General features: G+C 56.6%; 10 protein-coding genes across 10 annotated transcripts; 4 read left to right on the forward strand and 6 right to left on the reverse strand.

The window, feature by feature from the left end:
* Positions 1 to 136: 136 nt before the first annotated feature.
* Positions 137 to 1,622, forward strand: CORC01_01969 (uncharacterized protein; the record flags this gene model as incomplete). The annotated part of the gene is made up of 5 exons (XM_022613622.1): positions 137 to 405; positions 538 to 797; positions 910 to 1,101; positions 1,202 to 1,535; positions 1,595 to 1,622. The coding sequence occupies 5 exons, from the start codon at positions 137 to 139 to the stop codon at positions 1,620 to 1,622; spliced, it is 1,083 nt and encodes a 360-aa protein (XP_022480006.1).
* Positions 1,623 to 2,066: 444 nt separating this feature from the next.
* On the reverse strand, positions 2,067 to 4,017 carry CORC01_01970 (calcineurin-like phosphoesterase; the record flags this gene model as incomplete). Its single annotated transcript, XM_022613623.1, has 4 exons — positions 2,067 to 2,091; positions 2,144 to 3,060; positions 3,117 to 3,706; positions 3,849 to 4,017. 4 exons carry the CDS (start codon positions 4,015 to 4,017, stop codon positions 2,067 to 2,069), a joined length of 1,701 nt encoding a protein of 566 aa, XP_022480007.1.
* Positions 4,018 to 5,355: 1,338 nt separating this feature from the next.
* Positions 5,356 to 6,389, reverse strand: CORC01_01971 (short-chain dehydrogenase; the record flags this gene model as incomplete). Its single annotated transcript, XM_022613624.1, has 4 exons — positions 5,356 to 5,470; positions 5,524 to 5,656; positions 5,707 to 6,090; positions 6,146 to 6,389. 4 exons carry the CDS (start codon positions 6,387 to 6,389, stop codon positions 5,356 to 5,358), a joined length of 876 nt encoding a protein of 291 aa, XP_022480008.1.
* Positions 6,390 to 7,364: 975 nt separating this feature from the next.
* On the reverse strand, positions 7,365 to 9,380 carry CORC01_01972 (trimethyllysine dioxygenase; the record flags this gene model as incomplete). Its single annotated transcript, XM_022613625.1, has 9 exons — positions 7,365 to 7,444; positions 7,502 to 7,573; positions 7,634 to 8,255; positions 8,307 to 8,415; positions 8,471 to 8,558; positions 8,628 to 8,688; positions 8,790 to 8,856; positions 8,916 to 8,933; positions 9,100 to 9,380. The coding sequence occupies 9 exons, from the start codon at positions 9,378 to 9,380 to the stop codon at positions 7,365 to 7,367; spliced, it is 1,398 nt and encodes a 465-aa protein (XP_022480009.1).
* Positions 9,381 to 11,483: 2,103 nt separating this feature from the next.
* Positions 11,484 to 12,554, forward strand: CORC01_01973 (uncharacterized protein; the record flags this gene model as incomplete). Its single annotated transcript, XM_022613626.1, has 1 exon — positions 11,484 to 12,554. The coding sequence occupies one exon, from the start codon at positions 11,484 to 11,486 to the stop codon at positions 12,552 to 12,554; it is 1,071 nt and encodes a 356-aa protein (XP_022480010.1).
* A 451-nt stretch (positions 12,555 to 13,005) lies between these two features.
* CORC01_01974 (developmental regulator flbA) lies at positions 13,006 to 14,943 on the forward strand (the record flags this gene model as incomplete). The annotated part of the gene is made up of 3 exons (XM_022613627.1): positions 13,006 to 14,202; positions 14,257 to 14,497; positions 14,654 to 14,943. 3 exons carry the CDS (start codon positions 13,006 to 13,008, stop codon positions 14,941 to 14,943), a joined length of 1,728 nt encoding a protein of 575 aa, XP_022480011.1.
* Positions 14,944 to 15,530: 587 nt separating this feature from the next.
* CORC01_01975 (methyltransferase domain-containing protein) lies at positions 15,531 to 16,534 on the forward strand (the record flags this gene model as incomplete). The annotated part of the gene is made up of 2 exons (XM_022613628.1): positions 15,531 to 16,144; positions 16,243 to 16,534. 2 exons carry the CDS (start codon positions 15,531 to 15,533, stop codon positions 16,532 to 16,534), a joined length of 906 nt encoding a protein of 301 aa, XP_022480012.1.
* An 879-nt stretch (positions 16,535 to 17,413) lies between these two features.
* CORC01_01976 (uncharacterized protein) lies at positions 17,414 to 17,665 on the reverse strand (the record flags this gene model as incomplete). The annotated part of the gene is made up of 1 exon (XM_022613629.1): positions 17,414 to 17,665. One exon carries the CDS (start codon positions 17,663 to 17,665, stop codon positions 17,414 to 17,416), a length of 252 nt encoding a protein of 83 aa, XP_022480013.1.
* Positions 17,666 to 20,684: 3,019 nt separating this feature from the next.
* On the reverse strand, positions 20,685 to 20,966 carry CORC01_01977 (uncharacterized protein; the record flags this gene model as incomplete). The annotated part of the gene is made up of 1 exon (XM_022613630.1): positions 20,685 to 20,966. The coding sequence occupies one exon, from the start codon at positions 20,964 to 20,966 to the stop codon at positions 20,685 to 20,687; it is 282 nt and encodes a 93-aa protein (XP_022480014.1).
* A 927-nt stretch (positions 20,967 to 21,893) lies between these two features.
* On the reverse strand, positions 21,894 to 22,232 carry CORC01_01978 (uncharacterized protein; the record flags this gene model as incomplete). The annotated part of the gene is made up of 1 exon (XM_022613631.1): positions 21,894 to 22,232. A coding segment is annotated over one exon (339 nt), but the record flags the coding sequence as incomplete, so codon positions are not given.
* Between the last annotated feature and the right edge of the window lie 249 nt (positions 22,233 to 22,481).

Below are 22,481 nucleotides of genomic sequence, written 5' to 3' on the forward strand. Positions count from 1 at the left end.
CTCAGGCCCAAGACAACATCACCTACTCCGTCGAACAAGTGAGCCTCTCATGAATCAGACACAGCCATACGCACCTTGAGCACTGTTGAATCACACAAACCCCACAATAGGAACCAAAATATCTCAGGCTAGAGTCATGGCAATGAAGCGTTTACATCAGCTCGGCAACCAGCTCACACAGACCTCCTCCCCCAAATCCGACGAGACCATGGCGCCCGCCTCCTCAAAGTTCTCCCTCAACGAGAACGGCATCCCGCCGTTCGAATCGCTCCCCCTTGGTAAAGACGACCCCAGGTTCTCCGCCTGGGGCCTCTACGGCGACAAGGACGAGCTGGGATCCCTAAACAGGTTAACCGACGAGCGCGTCGCCGCCGCTGCGAGGGATGAGATCAAGACGGGCGCAAGGTAAACAACACCAATCTCACTTCAGTCTCAGTCGGGGCACATCCATCATCATCATCCCGCCACGTCACAGCCTCAATACCATAACTCAAAGCTTGCCTGAACAATAACATTGCAAACTGGCGATGGACACAGAGTCTCTCTCAACTGGTCCCTGACAGCCCAACCAGCCCCTTTCTTCGCCCGCCGCGCCTTCCACCACGACCTCTACCGCAAACACCCGCGCTTCGTCAACGACGACGAGTGGACTTTCAACTCGCAGTCCTCGTCGCAGTGGGACGGACTCCGCCACTTTGGCTACCAAAAGGAGGAGAAGTTCTATAACGGCGTCTCCATGGACGAGGTCCACGCCGTGAGCGACGACGGCAGACGGTCGACTGTCAACGGCATCCAAGGTAAAGTCCATCCGTGTCCCCTTCTGTCTCTTTCTCTATAAAGTAACCTCGTGTCCTCGAAGATTGAGCCTGGGTTTGATGCTTTGAGGACTATCAACGCGTGAGCTGACAGTCGAGAAAGCGTGGCAAAAGCACGGCATCGTCGGCAGAGGCATCCTCGTAGACTACCACACCTGGCGCCTCGAGCAGAACATCCCCTACGACCCCTTCGCCCGCGACTCCATCCCCATCTCAGACCTCCAGGCCTGCCTCAAGGCGCAGGGCACCGAGGTCAAGTTCGGCGACATCCTCATAACCCGCACAGGTAACCTCCCTCCCGCACCCTTTCCCACTCCATACTTCTCTCATCACGCACACAACATCACGCAGACTTTCAAATCTTGACAGTCAAAAACCATCCGCAGGCTTCATGGCACACCACGCCGCAAAATCCCCTGCGGACCTCGAAACCCTCCGCGCCGCCGTCCCGCAAACTTTTAGCGGCGTAGCCCAGTCCGAAGAGACCCTCCGCTGGGTCTGGGACAACTTCTCCGCCGTGGCGGGCGACCAGCCCTCCTTTGAGTGCTGGCCGCACCGCGACCCGCGCCACTGGATGCACGAGGTGCTGCTCGCCGGCTGGGGCATGCCCATCGGCGAGCTCTTCGACCTCGAGGCCCTCGCCGCCCAGTGCAAGCGCGAGGGCCGGTGGAGCTTCTTCGTCGCGAGCGAGCCGTGTAACGTCCCCGGCGGGGTTGCGAGGTGAGTTTCTTTCCCTCCGATGGGAGACTTTTTCTGGTATTGGCTAACACGGCGTGAAGCCCTCCCAACATTCTGGCAATCTTTTAAAGTCTGTTGGTCCGTTCGCGTTCTTCGGTATACAAAGCTGCCTGCTGTGAGCGAATGTAAAACGCTATCAATTTTGAACAAGGTGGAGGTGTAACATTGACTGTCAGCTTGAAAGAAACAAAACAAGATTGTCGAGGGTGCCTGCGATCAAATCATCAGGATGATGTAGCCACCCGGAAAAACTCATGTATGGAGGGTTACGCTCTCTCACCCCATCTGCTCTGCTATATTACCTATGTTGGGCAACGACGAACTTTGGCACATGATCATCAACCCAAACCCAAAAGAACAAGACTTGAAGTTGAAATGCTTTGAAATTGTATTCGTATGCCAGCTTTCCTAGCTGAGCTAATCTGTTGAAACAAACCAAGCCTTGACGCCCTAGTGTGCTATCATCCGCCACGGGCCTTCTATCACCAACACCTCTACCCCAGGGTTGCCGTCTCATCCCTTGTGACTCTTGCGGTCGCTATCGATATGTTAGTCATAGGCATTCAAAGGGGCGTTGCACAGTAACTCACGTGCTCAATCTCCTAGACAATTGCTGGAGCTTCTTGTCGTTGGCCGCATCCACGGCCGCCTTCTCCAGTGCCTGCTTCCTGTCCTCATCTTGCTGCTTCACAACCTCCTCGTGGCTGGGGGGAAGCCTTTCGTTCTGCAAATCGACCTTGCGAGCATCCTCGAATGTGTTGATGGCGTTCTTGATACCCTCGGCACCCAGCATCAGCGTACCAGCAGGAAGTCTGCCACCGGAGACGGTCTTCAGCTCAGTGACACGCTCAGACTCTTCGCGCAACACCTGGAATACACGCGAAAGACGACCAATGGCCAGAATCTTGTTCTTGATCGCCCGTCTCTTGTACTCGATCGACTCGGGATCTTGCGAGGCGCCGGAGAGGGGTGGCGACATGGGGCCGGGCGATGTGGACGACGGAGTGGCGTCCTCCTTCAGCTCCTCCTCCGAGCACGTGCTGAGGATGGCGATGAGCATATCGGTAATCTTTTCACCGACGAAGGGCAGAGACCAAGTGAAGACGTCCATGAAGTTGGGCAGCCAGTACGGGTGGGGCGTGCAGTTGAACTGCCTAATGTTCATGACATTGTTCTCGTACTTCAACACGGCGGCCTTGTTGTTGTAGACGTCGAGGTAATTCGGCGCGGAGAAGATGGTCATGACACTGGGGAAACCCGTGGTGCGAGTCTTGCGGTACATGCGGTAGCCTGCGTCTTGCGCCTCGTGGGCACGAATGACGGAAAGAAGGTTATTCTTCTCGAGGAATGCGCATGCGGCCGGGTATGAAAAGAAGTAGGAGCATCCGCGGACGTGGTTGTGCAGGAAGTAGTCACTGGTCTTTTCTTGTCCAAAGTCCTCGAGAGGGTCGGCCCAGAGGATGTCGCACATGAGACCCTGAGTGGGCGGCTCGCGGAAACGGTCAATCTGCGAGGGCATCTTGTTAGTTGCAATGCGCGTGCTGAGGCGAGAGGGATACTTACGCTGCGCAAGTCGTCGAGTGTGTGAAGCTCCGGGCTCAGACCGCCGTGAATGCACAGGAACTGTTTGTTCATGACAGCAGCCAGGGGCAGGCAGCAGAAAGACTCCATGCAGGCTTCGTAAATGGCCTCGGAGTATTTGTGCTTGCACTCCAGCTTGAAGGTGAAGTAGTCGGTCAAGTGGCGGCACTCGTGGTTGCCGCGAAGCAGCCAAAGGGTCTTTGGGTAGTGAATCTTCAAGCACCACAGATACAGGACGCACTCGATGGAGAAGTAACCTCTGTCGACGTAGTCACCGAGGAAAAGATAGCGCGTCTCAGAGGGGTCGCCTCCAACTTCGAACAGCTTCATGAGGTCGTAGTATTGGCCGTGGACGTCACCGCAGACGGTGATGGGCGCATCCATCTCGAGCAGGTTGGGCTCGGCGCGGAGGACCTCGGTGCACGTTTTGATGATCCATAGAGCCTGCTCCTCGGTCAAGCGACCCTCGCGGTAAAAGTGCTGCTTGAGGAAGTTGATGTTGGGCTTTGTGTGGGTTTCGTCCTCGAAGAATTGCTCGTCAGAGGGCGTGAACATGGCGGGGGCCTGGACATCTGTGACAAGGAAATGAGGTTAGCGCCAGCAAAGGCCTGTTGAACCTGGATTGCAGAGAAACGAGGGGATTCGCAGCGCTCAAGACTCGCGATGACGGCGAGGCTGGCGGGTAGCGTAGCGTGGATGGGGTATCAAGCGTACCTTTGCAGACTCGCTCCATGGTGTTCACCTGAGTGCCATCTTCCATGGTATGAATGGTGAAGTCGATCTCGGGCAGGGGCTTCTTCTCGCGAATGGCGCGGATGGCATTGTCGACCTGCTGCTGGGTGCGGTGGCCGTCGCCAGGCGTGCTGGCTCCCTCGGGGTCCATGATGGCTGGTGATGTGACGCGGCGAAAGCGAAAGGGGTATCTATGATGGATACGAAGGTACTCGGGTGGCAGAGAACAGAGCGGTGAGGGACGGCTAGGCGAGAACCAGCTCTGGATCAAGTCGCGATGGGGGCCTGCAAAGAGGCGAGGTGGGTTGGGGCGAGGTCGTTGGGCACGAGACGAGACGAGACGAGACCAGGCTTTGCAATGCGAGGCGAGGGGTAAAAATTGAGGTGAGAAAGATAGGGCTGAGAAGGGGGAGTTGGGTGAAGGGAATTGGGATGGGATGGGATGCACTTGGCCAGGTCCAGTCTGGCAGTGAAGGTCCAGTCGTCAGTCTCCAGTTTCTAGGCTCGCTACGCGGGCGTGGCCACTTAACGCTACCTTACCTTTGGTGGTACCTGAGTACGGGAGGCGCCCTCACTCCTGGCGACACCTACCCGACCACTAAAGTACGAATAGAGACTCTACTGTCAGCGATCCACATCGCCAATTCAGGGCACGTCAGGGTGCTGGTGCTGTCGCTCAAGTAAGCTGGGAGCTGTGAACACGCACACCTCACCTCAGATGAATTGGCAGGTGGCAGACGCCAAATGCCCGCGGACGGCGGGACGCTGAGGCTTGGTATACATCCAACCCGCCGCAAAATTGTGTACCGAGTGAAGTACCTTGACGTGACACCCCTCTCACCATGGCTCACGTACTCACAAGAGAGGCAGCCACAGGCACCCAGTTGCCTTTGCTGTTCCCCCCACTTCCGCCAGGAAAAGAGCAGTACGTACCTTACCTTGACGCTGCATGGATTGGACCCTTTCCCCTCCCCCTCATCCACCGAACAGTATCCGTACAGCGCTTTTTCCACTTCGCTTCACCTCCAATTGCATGCAGCACGGTTCACCTCGGACTTGACCAGCCAAGAATGGAATATCACGACGCGCATTGGACACAACCCGCTCGCCAGCCCCTCCTCCACGTTTTCGCACCACACGCGAGCCAGAATCCGGTGAGAGATGATCCTCGGCGGCCAAGTATGTTCAAATGTCATCATTCAGTCATCCGCGCCAGCTTTCTTCTACCTCTATCCAGTCTATCGGCTGCAATTCTATCCATAGGCATGGTATCCCTGGGACCTAAAGATGCTGAACAGTCTGTCGTCGCTGCCGCATTCGAGCCAATGACCTCGATACGCCTCGCGAGCAAGCTCCAGTCGGTTTATCGACTCATCAAGTAGCCTCCGAACCCCTTGCTAGCCGGCCAATGTATCCTCCGGGTCCGCCACGGTGCCCTTTCATCTTCCATATTTACGGCATCCTCATGGGTATCATCGTCCTTCGCTCTTTATGGCAAGCAGTACCCTCCGTCGACGACCAGATCAGAGCCGGTAGTGTATGAGGCGGCGTCCGATGCCAGGTACAAATAAGCGCCCTTGAGCTCGCTGGGTTCTCCCTCGCGTCTGTTTGCCATGTCAGCCCATGAATTCACGCGTTCTGCATCTCATCAACTCACCCCATCGGAGTCTTGTTCCTCCACTGCTTCTTGGACTCTGCATCGACAAAAGCAGTGATCTCAGTCTTGATGTATCCGGGCGAGACGGTGTTCACGCGGGCAAAATCGACCCATTCAACGGCCAAGCTCTTGCCTGTTCATTTGTCAGCCCCGTTTGCTTCACGCCAGGACTGCAGCACTCACAGAGGTGGACGACAGCTGCCTTGGACGCGTTGTACACCGCTTGCGCCTGCGGGATGTTGACAACATGAGCGCTCATGCTGGCGGTGGCGATGAAGCTGCCGGTGGTGAAGCCCTCGAGCTTCTTACCGTCGAGCGTCGTACCCTCCTTCTTTTGCCTGCGGAAGTGCTCCCCGGCAACCTGGGCGCAGTAGACGGTGCCATTGACGTTGACGGCCATGACCCTGTCCGCAACGTCCATCGGTCCGTCGATCAAAGGGCCTTCCTCCCACGCGATGCCCGAGTTGGCAACGAAGACGTCGAGGCGGCCGTTGAATTCAGACACGATCTGCTGGATCGACTCCTGAATGGCTTGGTGGGACGTGACGTTCACCGGATACGCCTTGCCTGCGGAAGGATTAGCAACACAACTTAGACGTCTTCCTATGGCGCCTTCACGTACACTTGACGCCGTACTCCTTCTCGATCTCGGCAGCACGGTCCAGGGCCTTTTTGTTGCTGTTGTACCAGATTGCAACGTTGGCACCCGCCTCGGCATAGGCATGGGCGATTTGCAAGCCAATACCAGCACCGGCTCCAGAGACAATAGCCGTCTTGCCCTTGAGAGAGAACAGAGGCAGCACACGAGTGCTTTGTGGTGCCACGGTGGCATCGTGCTTGAAAGCACCGTCCTTCATGTCGGCCATTCTTGCGATTGTCGTGGAAAAGGGCTGTAATCTCGCGAGATTGCTGGCGGTTGCGGCACGAGGGACACAAAGGTTTCGAGGCCGCGAGACCGCAGCGCGAAGGGTGTGGCGGAACATTTTAACAAGCGTCGGCGGGGAGGATATTGCCGCAAGAGGGTCTCTTTTTTGCTAATTAACTCAACAAGGTTCTAGGGAGAAAGCTTCACCACACTCCAAGATACTGAGGATTCCACTCGACGATTCCACGAAGCGGCCCTTGAGGGAGGAGCTAATACTAATACTACCTTAGTATGGCCAGCGCGCCGCGGCAATGAGTCCCTGGCTCATGCGCCGGAACAATCGACAGCGAGGTGATGCTGTGGGGCTCGAGGGAGCTGTCTGCTGTGCCGCTCGACGCTAAAACGGATGGAGGGGTCCATGGTAGCGGCAGCAGCCAGTGCGCGTCTCAAAGCCGTCATTGACCCTGAAGCCGGTACTGGGGAGATGCCTCCGCATGGCCATTGCCTTCTGCTGCATGTCTCATGTGTTCTTCATCCTCGGCCATCGCCAGGGTGGGTTCCAGGTTCTTGTGGGGGGAACCTGGCGCCATGGGTTCCTGGCCTTCGGGGCTCTTCGGGTCGCATTGCTCCTGAACTGGGCCGTGTCAAGATGCAAATGTCAATTACACGGCGGATTTGCTCAATGGCAAGGTCCTGAATCGCGGGGCCATCGGGGCTAAAACGCACATCCCCCGCCTTGACTCGACTGGCGCGCTTCTACACGTGTAAACTACAGCCGCTTTAGTTACAGGGGACCCGCCGGCCACACGAGACCTGCCAGAAACGAAACCGGCCGGGTCGGGCCAACGCAGCGATGAAGATGAACGGATGAGATGATATCAACGGTTTCCTCTTTGCGCCTTTGTTCGCGAACCATTTCGCCTTCACATGCCAATGCAACTCTACCCAAACTTTGACACCTTGTCATGCCTTCTCTTTAGCCAACAACCTGGTTCAGGACGTGTTCGTGGGGGAAGTTGGTGTTTCTCCAACGGGAGACAAAGTCGTCTCGGTTAACTATGACGGTGTTATAATCGTTTTACACACGCAGGTTTGCAATCTCGAGAAACTCACTGTAGGCACCGGCGATGCGTCTTCGTCCCTCAAACGCACTTCTGCCGTGCATCACACGCCAGTTGTCAAAGACTGGACACGAATCTGATCAGCATTGCGTCGTTTCACGCAAGACACCAACATGGCACTCACTCAAAACCTGACCGGGCTTTAGTTGCCACCAAAACTCGACGTCGGATCTCCGAAGAATGGCATCCCACTTCCGGGCCGCCGCGTACCACTCCGTCGGCGAAACGTCCTCGGTGAAGGGCACGACGCCGCGGTCGTCGTTGTTCCACCGCACCCGATGCAGTTTACCCGTCTCCTGGTCGATCTCGAGCACGGGGTACCTCTTGTCGGGGGATATCGTGATGCCCTCGTTCCCGCTCGCGTGCCAGGGCAGGCGCACTTTGGAGAGGATGTCGTACGCTGCGGGGTCCTCCTTTTGCAGGATTTGGGCCGCGTAGAAGGCGTCCACGAGGAGCGATTCTCCTCCCAGCTTGCCGTCCTCGGGGAGCTGCTGTCCCGGCGGGGCCTCGTGGGAGAGCATGTGGAAGGCCTGCAGGCCGGCGGGGTCCGTAAAGTAGGTCGTGTCCGTGTGCGCCGGGAGGGCGATGTTGGTGTAGGCGGTGTCGGCCATAGCGAGGTCCGGGACGAAGTCATAGAAGCCGCCGTAGTGCGTCTCACGGATGAAGGCGACCCTCTCCAGGACGCGCTGCGTCGGGTCGGGTGTGTCGTAGGGTGTGCCGTCAACGAAGGCGAAGCCGTACTGGCGCTGCGCCGTGTCAGTCTACTGTCGCGCCAAAGTAGACGATGCCTTGCTTACGATGAGGTTTGTCAACTTTGCGACGCCCGACTCGTCTTTCTTGGACATGAGGTGGTCGTACTCAACGACGGGGCGCCTGTTGCCAACGTCGGAACCCCAGAAGTGATAGCTTGGGTAAAGTCAGTGACAGGTCAGTGTTTTAAGGGTGTGGTGAGATGCCTCACTTGACCTGCTCCGGACTGCGGTGATCATTCTGCAGATAGTGCTTGATGAACTGCCAGGGATAGAAGCTCTGGTGACCATCCTGCTCCCCTGTGGTCGCATCACTGTCAATCTAATGCCTCAAACGCATACGAGGACTTTTATGAGTTGCACACTCACATGTCACCTTGATGCCCTGTTCTTCCGATTTTATGTTGGAGGGCCGGATGTCTTGGCTGATCTACAGTTTATGCCCCCGTTGCATTATTAGTCGGGACGATATTTTTTGGAAGGTTGCTGAGGGTTGCAGTCGAAGTCACGATGATCAGGTGGCAGGCTTACGGCGTATGTATCAAAGTTTCGTTGTGTGGTGTCTTGGTTCACACACTTGCTGCAACGACAGTTGTCTCTGGCGGTGGTGTGTTAATCAGACGAGGAGGATCCTGCAATTCACGGTTTACAACATACCTAAGCCAGAAATGCGGGCTAGATTGGAGAGTTGGAGTTAGTTGAGGCCTGTAAGATGTCGCGTGGTGATGGACCGGTCGACCGGAGCCGGAGCCGAAGCCGTTGGGGGGCCGACGACACGGGGGGTTGAGAGAGGGGGGTGACGGCAAAGCAGCCCGGTGTGGGTGGGCTGGGCCCGACTTACAGCGTCGATCTACGGGCAGATACTCCCGTCAGCCCGTTGATTTGCACGCCGTCTTCTACGACTTTGGCATTGAGCTGAGACTGGGCGGCGGCGGCGGTTGCAGAGACAGAGAGAGATCTGCTCGCGGATCCGAAGGTGCCACATGTGGTGATGCGGGGTGCTACTGCGAATACAGCGGCGCGCCTAAACCGGAGAGATTGGGGTGTGAGACCTTCACATGTCACTTTGACTGCGGTGTATGATGCATACCTCGCGGCTCGGGGGGCGATGGTCCTGAGCATGTTGCAGCAAGAGACGAACTGAAGGGGGACGTGGAAGGCTGGAAGAGCGGTTTTTGTTTCCAATTGGATGCCGAATATTGGATGGGGGGGGGGGGGGGGGGGTGGGGGGGGGGACTTGGTAATGGGGGAGGGGGGGGGAGTGGGGGAAAGGGTAACTCGGGGGGGGGGGGGGGGGGGGGGGGGGTGTGGGGGTGGGGGGGGGGGTGGGGGGGGGGGGGGGGGGGGGGGGTTTCCTGTAGGATGGAACTCTGATAACGGACCGAAGAGGTGGGAGAGTTGGAGAAAGTGTTCGAACTCTGAGTGATGGAGGGAGGGAGGGATGGGAATTTCGGAAACTGGGATATTTTGGTAGGTGGTCGTTTGAGAAATGCGACGGGATCTCGGGGGATCGGGAGGGGCTTTCGTCTGGGGAAAGAAGCCGAGAACAGGCGGGATTTACTAAGGTAATGGAACCCCACCATAAGCACCTGTAGTCGCCTCGTCTCCCTCAAGATGCGGTGGAGGGACCGCTGGAGATGCTGTGGTTTTGGCACTGACATCAGCTGACACCCCTCCATACCCCTGTCGCTCCTTTGTTGGCCTTCAATACCCGCTCCGAGTAGGGATTTTGCCTCGGTCTAAGTTCCATTGTCAAAGCATGACGGTTCTAGGCTCGCAATTAATCAAGCCGTGGATGGATTAGGCCAAAGGACGCGAGGAAGAGTCATGGCCGGAGCATAGGACATGTCTCATGACGTCTTGTATTCGCTTGGTGGGCCAGTGCTCTCTCCCGCGTGTCGAGGTGCGCGATTGCACGCCATCCCTCACATTTGAGGGAAGGCTGCGTCATGTAGACTCATTTGTTGCTTTAGTCTGGATTGGCGCTTGGCGCACCCAAAGGTGACGATGCAGTTCTTGTGGCGTTCAATTCGCAATTATCATGGTCGAGGCGGCTGAAGTGCTCCACGACAATCCATTGTAATGCGCATTGCAAAAAGAGGCGGCATACGCTCGGGAGCACAATGCGGTTCCGTGTGCGACCCGGCAGCACCAAACCCGGCTCCGGGTTCCGGCCCCATATACCCCGAGAATCCCACGCCGACGTCGCCCGAACCCGGCAATTCGTTCCGAGAAGGCCGCGCCGATACACGTCTGGCTTTTTGGCCGTGACGGTGTCTTTCGTCCCGCCACAACACACGTCAAGTAGTCAACGTGGTAATCCAACATTTTGGACCCCTTACTCGACGGCACTCCTTGGTCTTTCCGACATTCAACCTCCCAGCTTCAACAGCTCAGAAAATCCTGCCGCGTCGCGGGAGTGTATGCCTCGCTTCGCCCACCGCGTTTGATCGACCTTCTCCCAGACCGTTCTTTGAGACCCGCCTTGCATGCTCTACAAAGACCGGACAGGTGAAATTTGGGTCCCGGGCGCAAACATCATAGCCGCCGTGACCGTTCTCCCGGGACCGAGATTGTCTCGCCTGCCTTATCGACAACCTGGTATCGTGCCATCCGGGTCCTGTACCCAGGCCCGCGAGAGGGACAAGGAAAACAAGCGCCAGAATGCCACAATTGGGCTTCACGCCAACCCGCTTTCCCGTTTTTGGCCTTCCTTCTGAGACGTTGCAAGGTACACTTGCATCTGACCCTCGTGTCTGCCCACTCGCATGACCTAGACGGCACCGACGCAACGGTAAATTAGCACTGCTGCCCTCGTTCTCTGCTGCCTCGTCCTGCTGCAGGTTGGCGTCTGCTGTTGGAGCGGCGTTGGGTTGTAAGTGTTCGCGCGTAGACGGCTCATCTGATTGGCCGCGCTTGGCGACGACGAGGGCAGCGGGTCTGCGCCGAACATCAAGCCCCATCATCGCGGCAGGTCATGTCCATCGGTTGGTCCGCTCGTCGACTAGAACCAACAGGGCCGTTACTGGGTATGGTGTCCTGGGGGAGACGAGATATTGATATACCATGACTTCCTCTGCGTACACGATCCTGCCCATGGCATTTTCTCGAGTTGCTGGCCTTTCTCTTGGTTGGGTTTCCTTTGAATGTTATACTCCCTCCATCTCTACTTACTTCTTGCAGCCGTATCAATTCGGAAATTGTTTTCTAATCTTTATTAACAACATGGCCTCAACAGGAAGTTGGAAGAGGCTATGCATATGTGGCTGGCTACTCTGCAACCGACACCTCGTCTCCGCGCTGAAGATCATACCTCGCTCGCCGTCAGCCTCCCAACTTCATAATGTCAGCCACCAACTTACACCCAGAGCCACATCACTCGCCGACGCCAGCTGCCCCGTCGAAGGATACACGACCTGTGGTAACGGCATGGCAGACTACTTTTGCTGTCCCATCGACACGACCTGCATGATCCTGGCAGAGAGGACCACCGTCTTGTGCTGTCCAAAGGGGAGTTCATGCGACATTCTCGCGCCCATCACCTGCGATGTCAGTCTGCAAGACGTGGTCAGGAACCCGACGAGCCCGATCCATACCACGAGACTCAAGCAATCCCTACCACAATGCGGAAGTAGTTGTTGTCCGTTTGGGTACACCTGCCGGGCCGATTCTGTCTGCTTCTGGGATGTCGACCCGGAGGGGCCTCAGACCACCAGCACGTCAGTCTCATCTACAAAGACAATTGCGACAAGTGCAATGCCGACGCTCACCCAGGAAGCGACAGCTACAACCGTCGAGACTATTCCAGCTGCGTCGTCAACACCATCTGCCACCCTGGGCCACGAGTCCCCGACCCCGTCGGCAGCAACATCGCCCTCAGAAACCGAGACCCGTGGCGGCATCATTGCAGGCACCACCATCGCAGCCATTGCTTCGGTCGCCGGTTTGACGTGCCTCGTCTGGTTCAAGAGACGGTCCATATCCGAAAGCGTCGTCGGGCCCGCAGAGTTCCTCACCCGCCCCTGGCAACAGCTCCGTGAACATAACTCTGAACAAGACGTCTCGCTGCCGCGGTACACCTCGCCGCCGCCGGCGTACGCCGTGAAGATGAAGCCGCCGTTGACGAAGCAGTTCACGTGGAAACACTACAGTCCGGATTCCGTCGGCCGCGACGGCAGCGTCTCCGTCCCTGTCGAGTTGCCTGCCACGCCGGTTTCTTTTAGCCAATGGCTCGTTCGGGAGGAAGGGGAGGCGACGAGACCGCGGTCTCACTATGAACCCTACCGGCGTCCTTGATGACTGGTGATGTTTTTCTTTGGAAGCCTCTTCTTTTTGAAAGGGGGGGTTGGCTCGGCTTTTTCTTTTCAATAGACAAAAATTGTTTTACCGTCATTCTTTGTGTTTTAAGCATGCGTCTGTCAAGCAAACGCCTTCTATGAGAGATATGAGACACGTTCCTGTACACTGCTACGAAGCATGGGGGGAAATCTAGAATGATATCATGAGTTCGTCTGCCTACCAGTGTGGACCAAAGCTTTCTCGCGTCTTTCAACCAGCTAGTTAAATAGTCATTTTCATCAAGAGAGTGGTCCCAAAAGTCCCTACATATCCCAGGTTCAGCACAAGTCGTAAAGCTCGACCACATTACCTGGAGTCAACGAGCACTGCTTCGGTCACCTTGAACGTCTCAAAACAGTAGAATTGATACCAGCTCGAACAAGAAGAAGTCACCCTCTGCCTCTTCAACATGCCTCGCCCAACGACAGACAGGGTCATCCACGACTACACCGCAAAGATCCTCCCCACGGCCATGATCCTCATTCTCATCATCTTCACCGTCGTCGTCCTGGTGTACAGCATCGGTGAAAGGGCAGCCGTTCCCGAGAACGCCGCCGTTGCCTTCGCTGGCATCGTCTTTGGGGTCTCTGGACCCTGGCTGATGGGCCACTTGGTCATATACTGCAGGGGCGCGCAGGCGGTGTCGCCTCCGCCTCTGGCCCTCACAGGTATCGCAACCGGGGTTGGGGCTACGACGATGGCTATCCCCTCCGTTCCGCAGGTTCCTCCCGCGGCCACTGCTGGTGTCGCGGTGCCTCCGACGGTTCTTCAGCCGCAGCAGCAGTTTCAGCGTCTCCAGCTCCCTCAACGCCTTCAGTATCAAGAGCAAGCACAGCAGCAAGGCTATCCCCCACAAGCTTACACTTATTCACAACCGCAGATACAGTCTCGTCAGCAGACGTTGCCACCGAGGCAAGAAGAACAGCCACGGCAGCGACGAGAAGAAGAGGTACCGGTGACATCGGAGCAGCAGCAGCAGCATGAGTGCCAGCGAAGGCAAACACAACTAGAACCAGCGGTTAAAGGGCCCCCTTATCCTGCGTCGCCCCCTGGACTAGAGCAAGAAGGGTCACGGGTAGAACATGGCCAGCAAGAGCCACAACAACAAATAGAACAGCAGCAGGGACAATCACAACCTCCGATACAACAAGTGCGCGAAATGCCACAGCTTCTAGAAAACGTATGGCAGAAACGGCCGAGCGTACCCGGAAACCAGGCCACCACCACCTCGGTTCCCGACCCAGTGAAGCAAAGACAGCAACCGATGGGACCCAGGATTATGACGGCAAGACAACCCGTACTCCCTGAGCGCGGGTCCAGCCTTCAGAGGTCCTTTTCCGGCACGAAGTCCCGGAGACATCGCAGCCAGAGCTTGAGCAGTCCGCGGCTTTACCAAACTAGACAGCTATCGAGGGGTTCATTGAACCGCGAGAGGCCTGCGAGGGGTCGCTGTCCCGCAGACGCTGCCGAGGCGACCGTTGATCGAGGCCGTTCGCGGGCAGATTGCAGTCGTCCGGAGCCCTATGATCGAGATGTTGAACCGGAGCCCGGGTCTGCTTCGGTCAGGTCGACGAGCTTGGACTCTGCTACCCGAGCATCTTTGAAGGTGAATAAGACATCTGAATGTCCCGAGAGCCTATCGTGACCTAACTCAGACCAGCCCGCCCCTTTGACCATTACGAAACAACACAGAGCATACCAGCCATCAACTGGAGATGAGAGGCCTAGCGAGAACCTGAGAGATGCCTCGCTTCCAAGTCGGCAAGTCGACCAGCTCGAATCCAACCCCCAGGGCCGAGAAGCGCAAAGCCGGGATACTGCTGGAGGCACCCTACCAACTATTCGATGTGTACCTGCAACGCCACCAAACGCACAGCTCGCTACCGTTCAGCCCGCCCAAGGTGAGATACGTGATCAATCTCCGTGTGCTTCTATCTCCTTTTCTTCCTCATCACAATCTTCTCCCCCCCCTTCTCCAACCCCGTCAGCCCTCAAACGCAATCCTTCAACCTTTGAAGAGATGGGTTTTCCCGTGGCGTGCGGATCGAAACAAACAGGCAACATTCGTCGATCCTTTGACAGTCTCAGCCGACAACCTCTCCCCGATTCCCGTGACAAAGTTTCTGACAGTTGTGGCAAGCCTCGGAGCAGTATGATTGACTTGCAGACCAACGTCGTCTTCCTGCCAAACTACACCATCACGGCTAGCCGGCTTCTCGATCTTGAGCACGGCGAGAACGGGAGTCTTTGTTTCCTGTGGCTGTATGAGAGGCAAGAGCAAGCGGTGGGAGGTGATGAGAAGCTCATCGACGGGCGTGATTGGGATATGATGTGCAGTCCAGGATAGTCGGAGGAGTGGCTTGCCAAGCTTGTGGAGCTATCAAAGTCCCATGGTCAGATAGAGTTACAGAATAAAGAGGGATTGTTTGGTAGAGGAAGTCTGATGTTGGATAGAATGATGCTCGACATGAGAGATGAGCACAACTTTTCGACTACAACACCTCAAGCTCAGACCGGGTAACATGCTCCGGAATTTCTTCCCCGCATCGTTCACCTCCTCTCCGAAGTTCCACGAGTGACACCACATGGCGTAGATTTGGAGATTAGAGTTGTCATCTGTCAATGAGGGGTAAAGCGAATGCCGGAGCTCGAGGATGAAGCTCAGAGCATCACACCACGGCCCAGGATGCTCAGCTTCTATCCACCTATCAAGATGCCGAAGCCAATTACACGCAGGATGAGAGGGGGCTGATGGACTCGGAGGCTGCGGGACAAGTGACCTGCTGTACATTAACTGCGACAGATGTAAGATGCCAGCTCCAACGAAAGTACACATCTATCCAATTCCCATCCCAAGGGGCACGTTGACGATGAAGTAATCTGAGAAGTGAACGTGACCTCACACGCAAATCACCGTCAAAGGAGCCATCAAACATGGCAGAACCTCAAGCACCCGCAAACGCCTCCTGGACCGACACAATCTACAACCTCAACCGCGGCAGCATCGACGACGAGCGCGAGCGCCTGGCCTACAACCACTTCCACGTCTGGCTGCCCCTCACCGGCGACCTCCTCCCGCCACACATCCTCTCAGCCCTCCGAGCCCAAGAAGGACGGCCCCCGCGGATCGCAGATGTGGCGACGGGAAGCGGCGTCTGGCTGACGTCCGTCTCTGAGATCGTCCCGCCGAGGTCGGAGCTCTACGGCTTCGACTTTGACCAGCTCAAAATGCCGACGCCGCCGATGCCGCCGCCGCAGCAGCAGCAGCCGACACTTGAGTTCCGGAAGCACGACGTCCTCCAGCCGTTTCCCGCAGAGTTCAGGGGTACGTTCGACCTCGTGCACGTCCGGCTGCTCGCGCTGGGGCTGAAGAAGGACGACTGGGACGTCGCCGTGGGGCACCTGCGCGCGTTGCTGGCGCCGGGCGGGTGGCTTTTCTGGGAGGACATAAGTGACCTGTTCATCAGGTTCTATCCGCTGAGCAGGGCGTACGAGGAGTTCTGGTGGGTGACTATGCAGCATGATGCGAAGGTCGGGAGGGATAGACTGTGAGTAGTTCCCGCTGCTGTGGCGTTGCCCCTCCCTCCTTTTCGCATAGCCAGCAACCAAAAGGGACAAAAGGTCTCATTGCTCACACCTGTGCTAGGATTCCAATGGGCCTGCTCAAAAAGTTCCAAAAGTTGGGCTTCCAGAACTGCGAGCAAAAGATTTGGAACTCGTGGGCGGCGGATGAGTCAGTTCAAGATGAAGCCACCGCGGGTATCCTGCGCCTGATAAGACCATCGTTGATGTCTATCGTCGAAGACGGCGGGGAGGATACGGTCAAGACGATGGAGGACGTCAGTCGTATTGAGAGGGATTTAAGGTGCGATGTAGAGGGAAAGGGTTCCCGAACTGGGTTTGATTTCATATGGAACTGGGGGCAGCGACCTGGATGAGGTTGGATCCATGTTGCAAATTTTTCCGACATTGGCCAACGACAGGCTGCTCGTCCATCCCGTTTTCACTTCATCTTTCTCGTCCCTCTGTGCAGCTTTTACATAGCCTACATATGATGTCGCAATACGAGGCACTTCTTCTGCCATATGCTACGTACATCTCTACTTGACGTGGCCACCAAAGCTCAGGTGGTTTGATACGTAATACCGTTCACACGGGAAATGAAGGACATGTAGGCTCACTGGGCTGTCCGGACCATACTTCCGTTGTAATGAGGTAAATTTGAACGGCCAGATAGTCTGGGTGTTTGTTCCATCATGTCTTATTTGTATGGTTGAAATGACAGGTGCGTACCATGGTAGGAGATGATTTGAGAAAACGTATCGTGATTTGGATGCGACAAGGGCACCACAAACTAGAATGGCCAGACTCATACACACTCTTGCAGATGAGTAAACGCGACTCGGACTACGGCAATCTGCGCATGGAAACGTCCTTGGAAGATGCTTCATCAATTTTCACCAAGAGCGGACCACCAAGGAGTTATCATCGACGTGGCCGTGACCGCAGTGATGCTTTCACGCAACCTTCCTCTCGGTCAATTCACTTCACTCCGAAGCAAGCCACAGTGGTTGACTTACTCGCCATGCCTTGCAGGGAATTTGGGCCTGTGATAGTCCACACGGCCTGGTCCTCATTATTGACTGGAAACACTCGAACGATGGAACAAGTGCCACCAAAATGCCGGGTATGAGCACCGGAGCAGGACTCGGTTGTAGCCTCAAATTATTACCGTCCAGTCCGATAGTATCGCGACAACAATGAGGTACTCAACGGCTCGTGGCATTTACATGTTCTTCACATGTTGAGCGTCTCTATCACGCCGTCCATATTGACTCGCATAGTGGACCAACCTCGTTATCGTCTGGAAGCTCGAATCCAGTCTGAACGTGACCATCCCATTGGGGAGAGACGGTGAAGAATCCCCGTGTCCGAAGGAAAGCGGCGATGGCAAACGTCATCACAATCTCCGGCCCGTCGCCGCGCAGGTCCGAGTTCCGGTTTCGCAACGACATTGATCCTAACCAATGCAACATTTCTGCTGAGGAAATGTTTACTACGTACGCCATTGGGAGACGGTGATCGAGAGGGCTCATATAACACAAGAGTTGACTAGCCAAGTGGCTTGTCGCGCCAATCGAGTCCCGAGTGAATAGTTGGTTCGCACGTTCCCTTCCCGTGAGGTTGGCTTCGCCCGTGCTTTCATTGACCAGCAAAAACCTCACATTACCACCGCAAGTCACGTTATGCCCGCAATCTCACTAGCAGGAAATGACAAGAAGGAAAGAAAACCACGCACGCGAAAAGAAGTCAGTGCAGCCTTCGCCAGTCCGAGAGCCCGCAAATGACAACGCAACAAAAGTTGACATTGCATGAGGTCAATGTTTCCCGGGGCGTCTGGCCCGCCGCCTTGGTGTAAAAGGAGAGGGGGAACTCGGACCCCCCCGGCCGAACGCCGGCGGATGAGTGAAGGGCGTCAGTGCCGGTGAGTCGTGATGACAAGAGCGGCCGTGAGCGCCGTGATCATTGCGCTGCTCATCTCCCGACTAGGCGGGCGAGCTAATGAACGCTTAGTATGACAGAATATTGCCTCCTCCTACAGTGTGTGCGTCTGGGACTCATCGCGGGCGTTGGGGACGGACGGTGGTTCCTGGCGGGAAGATGTTGGCCTGAAGTCGCTACTTGCTAGATATGTTCAAGTTCTGGACTCCAAGTCTCTGTGATGCAGTCTGGCGCCATAGCGGCTCTGTCATATGGAGAGGAAAGAGATGGGCGGGCGGCTTCCGAAGCTAGATCGTCATGAGGCTGATGATGGACGACATCGGGGTTTGAAAAGAGCCTCTCTACAAGTGCCCAAGAGTCAGCAATCGGTCCCTCTGAAAGCCACGGTATCGGGTACTGGGCCATGTCCATCTTAAACGCTCATGATATCGCAAAGCTGAACCCGTGTCTGGAAACCCCACTGATCATCTTCGACGAGTGCTTGGCCATCCATCTCGTCCAGGCAAACCTGGATGTTTCGAAATCGAGTTCAAGGACCCGACCTATCGGGGCCTTGCCTTGTTCGAGATCGCCTCCACTGATCGGAAGAAAAAGCCACGAGCAACCCTTGTCGGGGGCGAACGCCTTTCCCACGATACAACGAGGCCATCGCGATGCGAATGTTTCTTCATCTCGAGGCCTGACGTACCAGTAACCCAAAACACACCCCTCGCTCTCGGACGGGAAAAGCCACATCGGCAGACGCCATGGAGATTTTCGTGAAACTCGCTTCCGATCTCCACCAGACAACCCGCAATCTTTAACCCCCCTCCTGGTTCCGCGGGCGTTCCAAAAGATCACTTGCATCCGTCGGTCGGTCGGCGCCCGCTAACCTGACTATACCCCGGATCCGACGTTCATCCTCTTCCGCGCATTGGCGGGTTGCAGAGAAATTCAACCTCAAGCCGATTTCTCTCTCTTTCTCTCGCTCTCTTTCGGGACCGACAATCTCGGGGGGTTTTCACTAGAAAGCTCCCCTATCCACGCGCGCCACGGTGGTAGTCTCTCTTTCCCATTTCTCGTGGCGCGGCGTCTTTGCGCGCGCTAACACGCCGCCTTGTGGGCATGGCAATCTGGCAGCCTTGAGAGGTGCCATCCCAACTTTGATTAAACACGGTGGTGGTTGGTGGTGCTCGGCCGTAAAAGGAGGGGGGTGGCGTGGTAATGAAAGTAGGCCGGACTTGCACTTTGGCTCGGACCCGGAGGCGTGGCTGGTGACGGGGACGGCCTCTGACAATCAGAAGTAGGTCTTGACCCGGCTCAATGGCTCCTCCCATCGTCCTCATTTCCACGGCGCGCTTCTTGTCATCTCCGCCGTAATCTGCCCAACGCCTGTGCAGCTATGAGAAATGATGGACTCAGAGAAGCCCGTTTCGAGTCAGGCGCGCTCTCTGCCTCGTTTCTCAACCCCCCCTTTCCCAGGCTTCGGTATATTGGGAGAAAGGGAGAGGCAAAAAAAACTGCCATGTCTCGCACGAACATCAAAGGCACCAGGTCGTTCTGATCCCAGCCATCAGGTTACACAACAACCGCCCGGCATCACCCAGCCACGACATGTGGTGCAAAGAAACGAAAAGACAGAATCGTGACTCCTACAGGATTCTGACCCGACGACTGGCCCGACCCAAATGAGTCCAACGGATTCGACGCGTGGAAGGAAAAGAAGGCTTCAGCTAGAATGCCACACTTTCCACTGGGACGAGAGGGCTGGCTGGGAGACCAAGACCAGAGGCTTGGGTTTGGGGGTTTCGCTTGCTTGCCTGCCCCGCAACCAGCAGTTTAGAGCTATCCGAGCTGCCGGATAGGAGCAACGGGCGAGCAGCACAAGGATGAACGGCAAAGCTTTAAGCTATTTGGCTGCCTTGTCTGGCCGCCGCCTTTCCCACCTGGGGGCGTGTTGGCCGCTGAGGATGAGCTCTGGACGCTTGCGTCGCAGACTACTTTTTTTTGGTGGCGGCTGGTGGCTTTCTCTCTCTCTCTCTTCTCGGCCACGCTTTCCTGATGCGCCAGGGTCGCAACTGGTGACGGGCGCGAGGTTAGCGGGCTTTAGTCTCCCGTCTAAAGGGGTGTACAGAGGGCATACTAGGCGCACAGTACACACACTCAAGGGCATGTACCCCTTTCCCATGGGCTGATGAGGGCTTGTTGGCTGGCGGTCGCAATGAGGCTAAGGGAGAGTAGCGCGGGTGCGTGATGCGCGGCCGTTGGAGAGTGCGCGCGCGATAGTAAGTGTGAGGTGGGAAAAGGGGCAGTGGAAGGAGATGATGAGAGACCGGAGACGGGACCGGGGACCCACTATTTCTGCCTGGTTCGGCGGTTGCGAGGGGCGAGGCCGGTACGTGAGGTGCGGAAGGGAAGGGGGGGGCAGTCGGTGCGGACGCTGATAGGACGAGCCGGGGGGGGCGGAGGAGCACGAGGGGGAAAGGTCAGACTGACCTATCCCGTTGGCCGGTGCGACTCTGCGCCGGGGCAGGAGACGATCTTAACGGAGACGCATTAATAAGTCTGGTTTGGGGAACGGGTGGGAGAAACACGGCTGTTGGCTCGCTACTGAATGCATAACCCCTTTTTTAACGTCTGCGTGACTTTGCATCCCTTATTTTTTCTTTTTTCCCCTTTCCGACATTGGCATCTCGCCTCTTTTGGTTGTGGAGGCGTGGGCATTACTTTTGACCGTTTGCAGGGGAGTCGAAGGAGATGCAGGTCCGGATGGGGATAGAGAGGCCGACGCGCCGGAAGGGGGGCAAAGGGGGCCAAGACATAAGGCTCAAGGGCTTGGGGAGGCTTCTTGGAGTCTTTCCCTCCCACGACCTGACCTGACAATGACATGGTCCGGTACTTTGGTGGATGCGCGGATGCGATGCAATGCAAGGCTGAGATGATAAGACGACGAGGGCAACGGCAATGAGATGTGATGTGAGAGTGAGCAGGCAGCCAAAGGGCTCTGCGGCCCCTGCTTGTTGGGAAATGATTGGTGGCTCCCCCCGGGGGGGGGGGGGGGGGGGGGGGGGGGGGGGGGGGGGGGGGGGGGGGGTGGGGGGGGGGGGGGGGGGCGGCGGCGGGCGGTGGGGGGGGGAGAGGTGGGGGGGCCCCCCGGGGGGGGGGGGGGGGGGGGGGGGCGAGTTTATGTGAGGCAGACGTCGACATTGGCTGATGCTATCCCGCATCTTTCGATTCTTTCAGGGACATTGCCGCCTTGTCCCCAGCGACTCGATTGAGTTCGGTTACATTCAACACCTTCTCCACGAAAGAGCTGCACGGCGACCCCTTGGAGTACTCAGCAAAAGGACCTCGGCCGAGTTCGTATTATGGAGCTTCCGAGAGCGAAGGAAACCCAAATGAAATGAAACATGAGCAAGACAGCAGACAGTGTGGGCATCATCACCCAAAGCGAGCAACAAAGTCGTGTCATTTTGTCGGGGTTCGACGGGATAAAATTTCCTTGTTCCTACAATGTCGTGCAGATGGTATGGAGCTCGCTGCTCGGGTTCTCCATCACCGTTGACGGTCCACCGTCGATTTTACTCTTTTGAGCCATCGCGATAGTTAGAGTCAAACGACGAAAAGATGAAGATGAAACAGACGTCGACTGGGGGGGGTGGGAGAGTCTAAATGAGTGGAGGGCAGCTGCAGCGTGCATGGCGCGTTCTGCAGGTACGGATACAGGCTCGGCCAAGTGCGGTTGCGATGCTGTCGTCTGTACGGATACATTGTATTCGTAGCTTGGCGATTTACACACACCTGTGCACCAGTGTGTCATCCGCTGGCTGACTGATTAGACGTTGATATATCCATGCCACCTCCCACCCACGGTCTTCCCGGCCACTGTTCGTGTTGCGGGGGCGTAAGATGGAGACGGCGCGGGAGTGGAAGAACAAGAGACGAACGGAAGAGAAGAATCCAGGGGTTCGCCCAGGCGGCTGACCTGACTTTGGACCCCACAAGCAATGCAGGTAAGGTATACCTTACATTGTAATTCCTCCCCATCCCATGTGGACTTCTCAACCTGCGACGAGAGAACCCCAGTCCTCTTAGCTCTCTCTCCCGAGAGCAAAGCGAAATGAGCAGACACACCAGGGAGCACACCGCCAAGCACCATCACCTGTAGCCACTCTCAGTCTGTCATCCTTTGCAAGACCGGAACACGGAAGAAATCGTAGATCTGCAAGTCGGTGAGCGACACGAAGCGAGAGACACTGTATGGGGATCTCATGGGTCTTCTCCCTCCCCCTGGTCCCCTGTCACGCCTGGGGTCGTCCGCCCGAGGTCATCCTTCCCTTGGCCCTCTTAGCCTTCTTCACTGTGTGGTTCCTCTCTCTTCCTCTCTCTCTCTCCTGTTCTTCC

This window comes from Colletotrichum orchidophilum, assembly GCF_001831195.1.
Source record: "Colletotrichum orchidophilum strain IMI 309357 chromosome Unknown Scaffold_10.1, whole genome shotgun sequence".
Taxonomy (NCBI): Eukaryota; Fungi; Ascomycota; class Sordariomycetes; order Glomerellales; family Glomerellaceae; genus Colletotrichum; species Colletotrichum orchidophilum.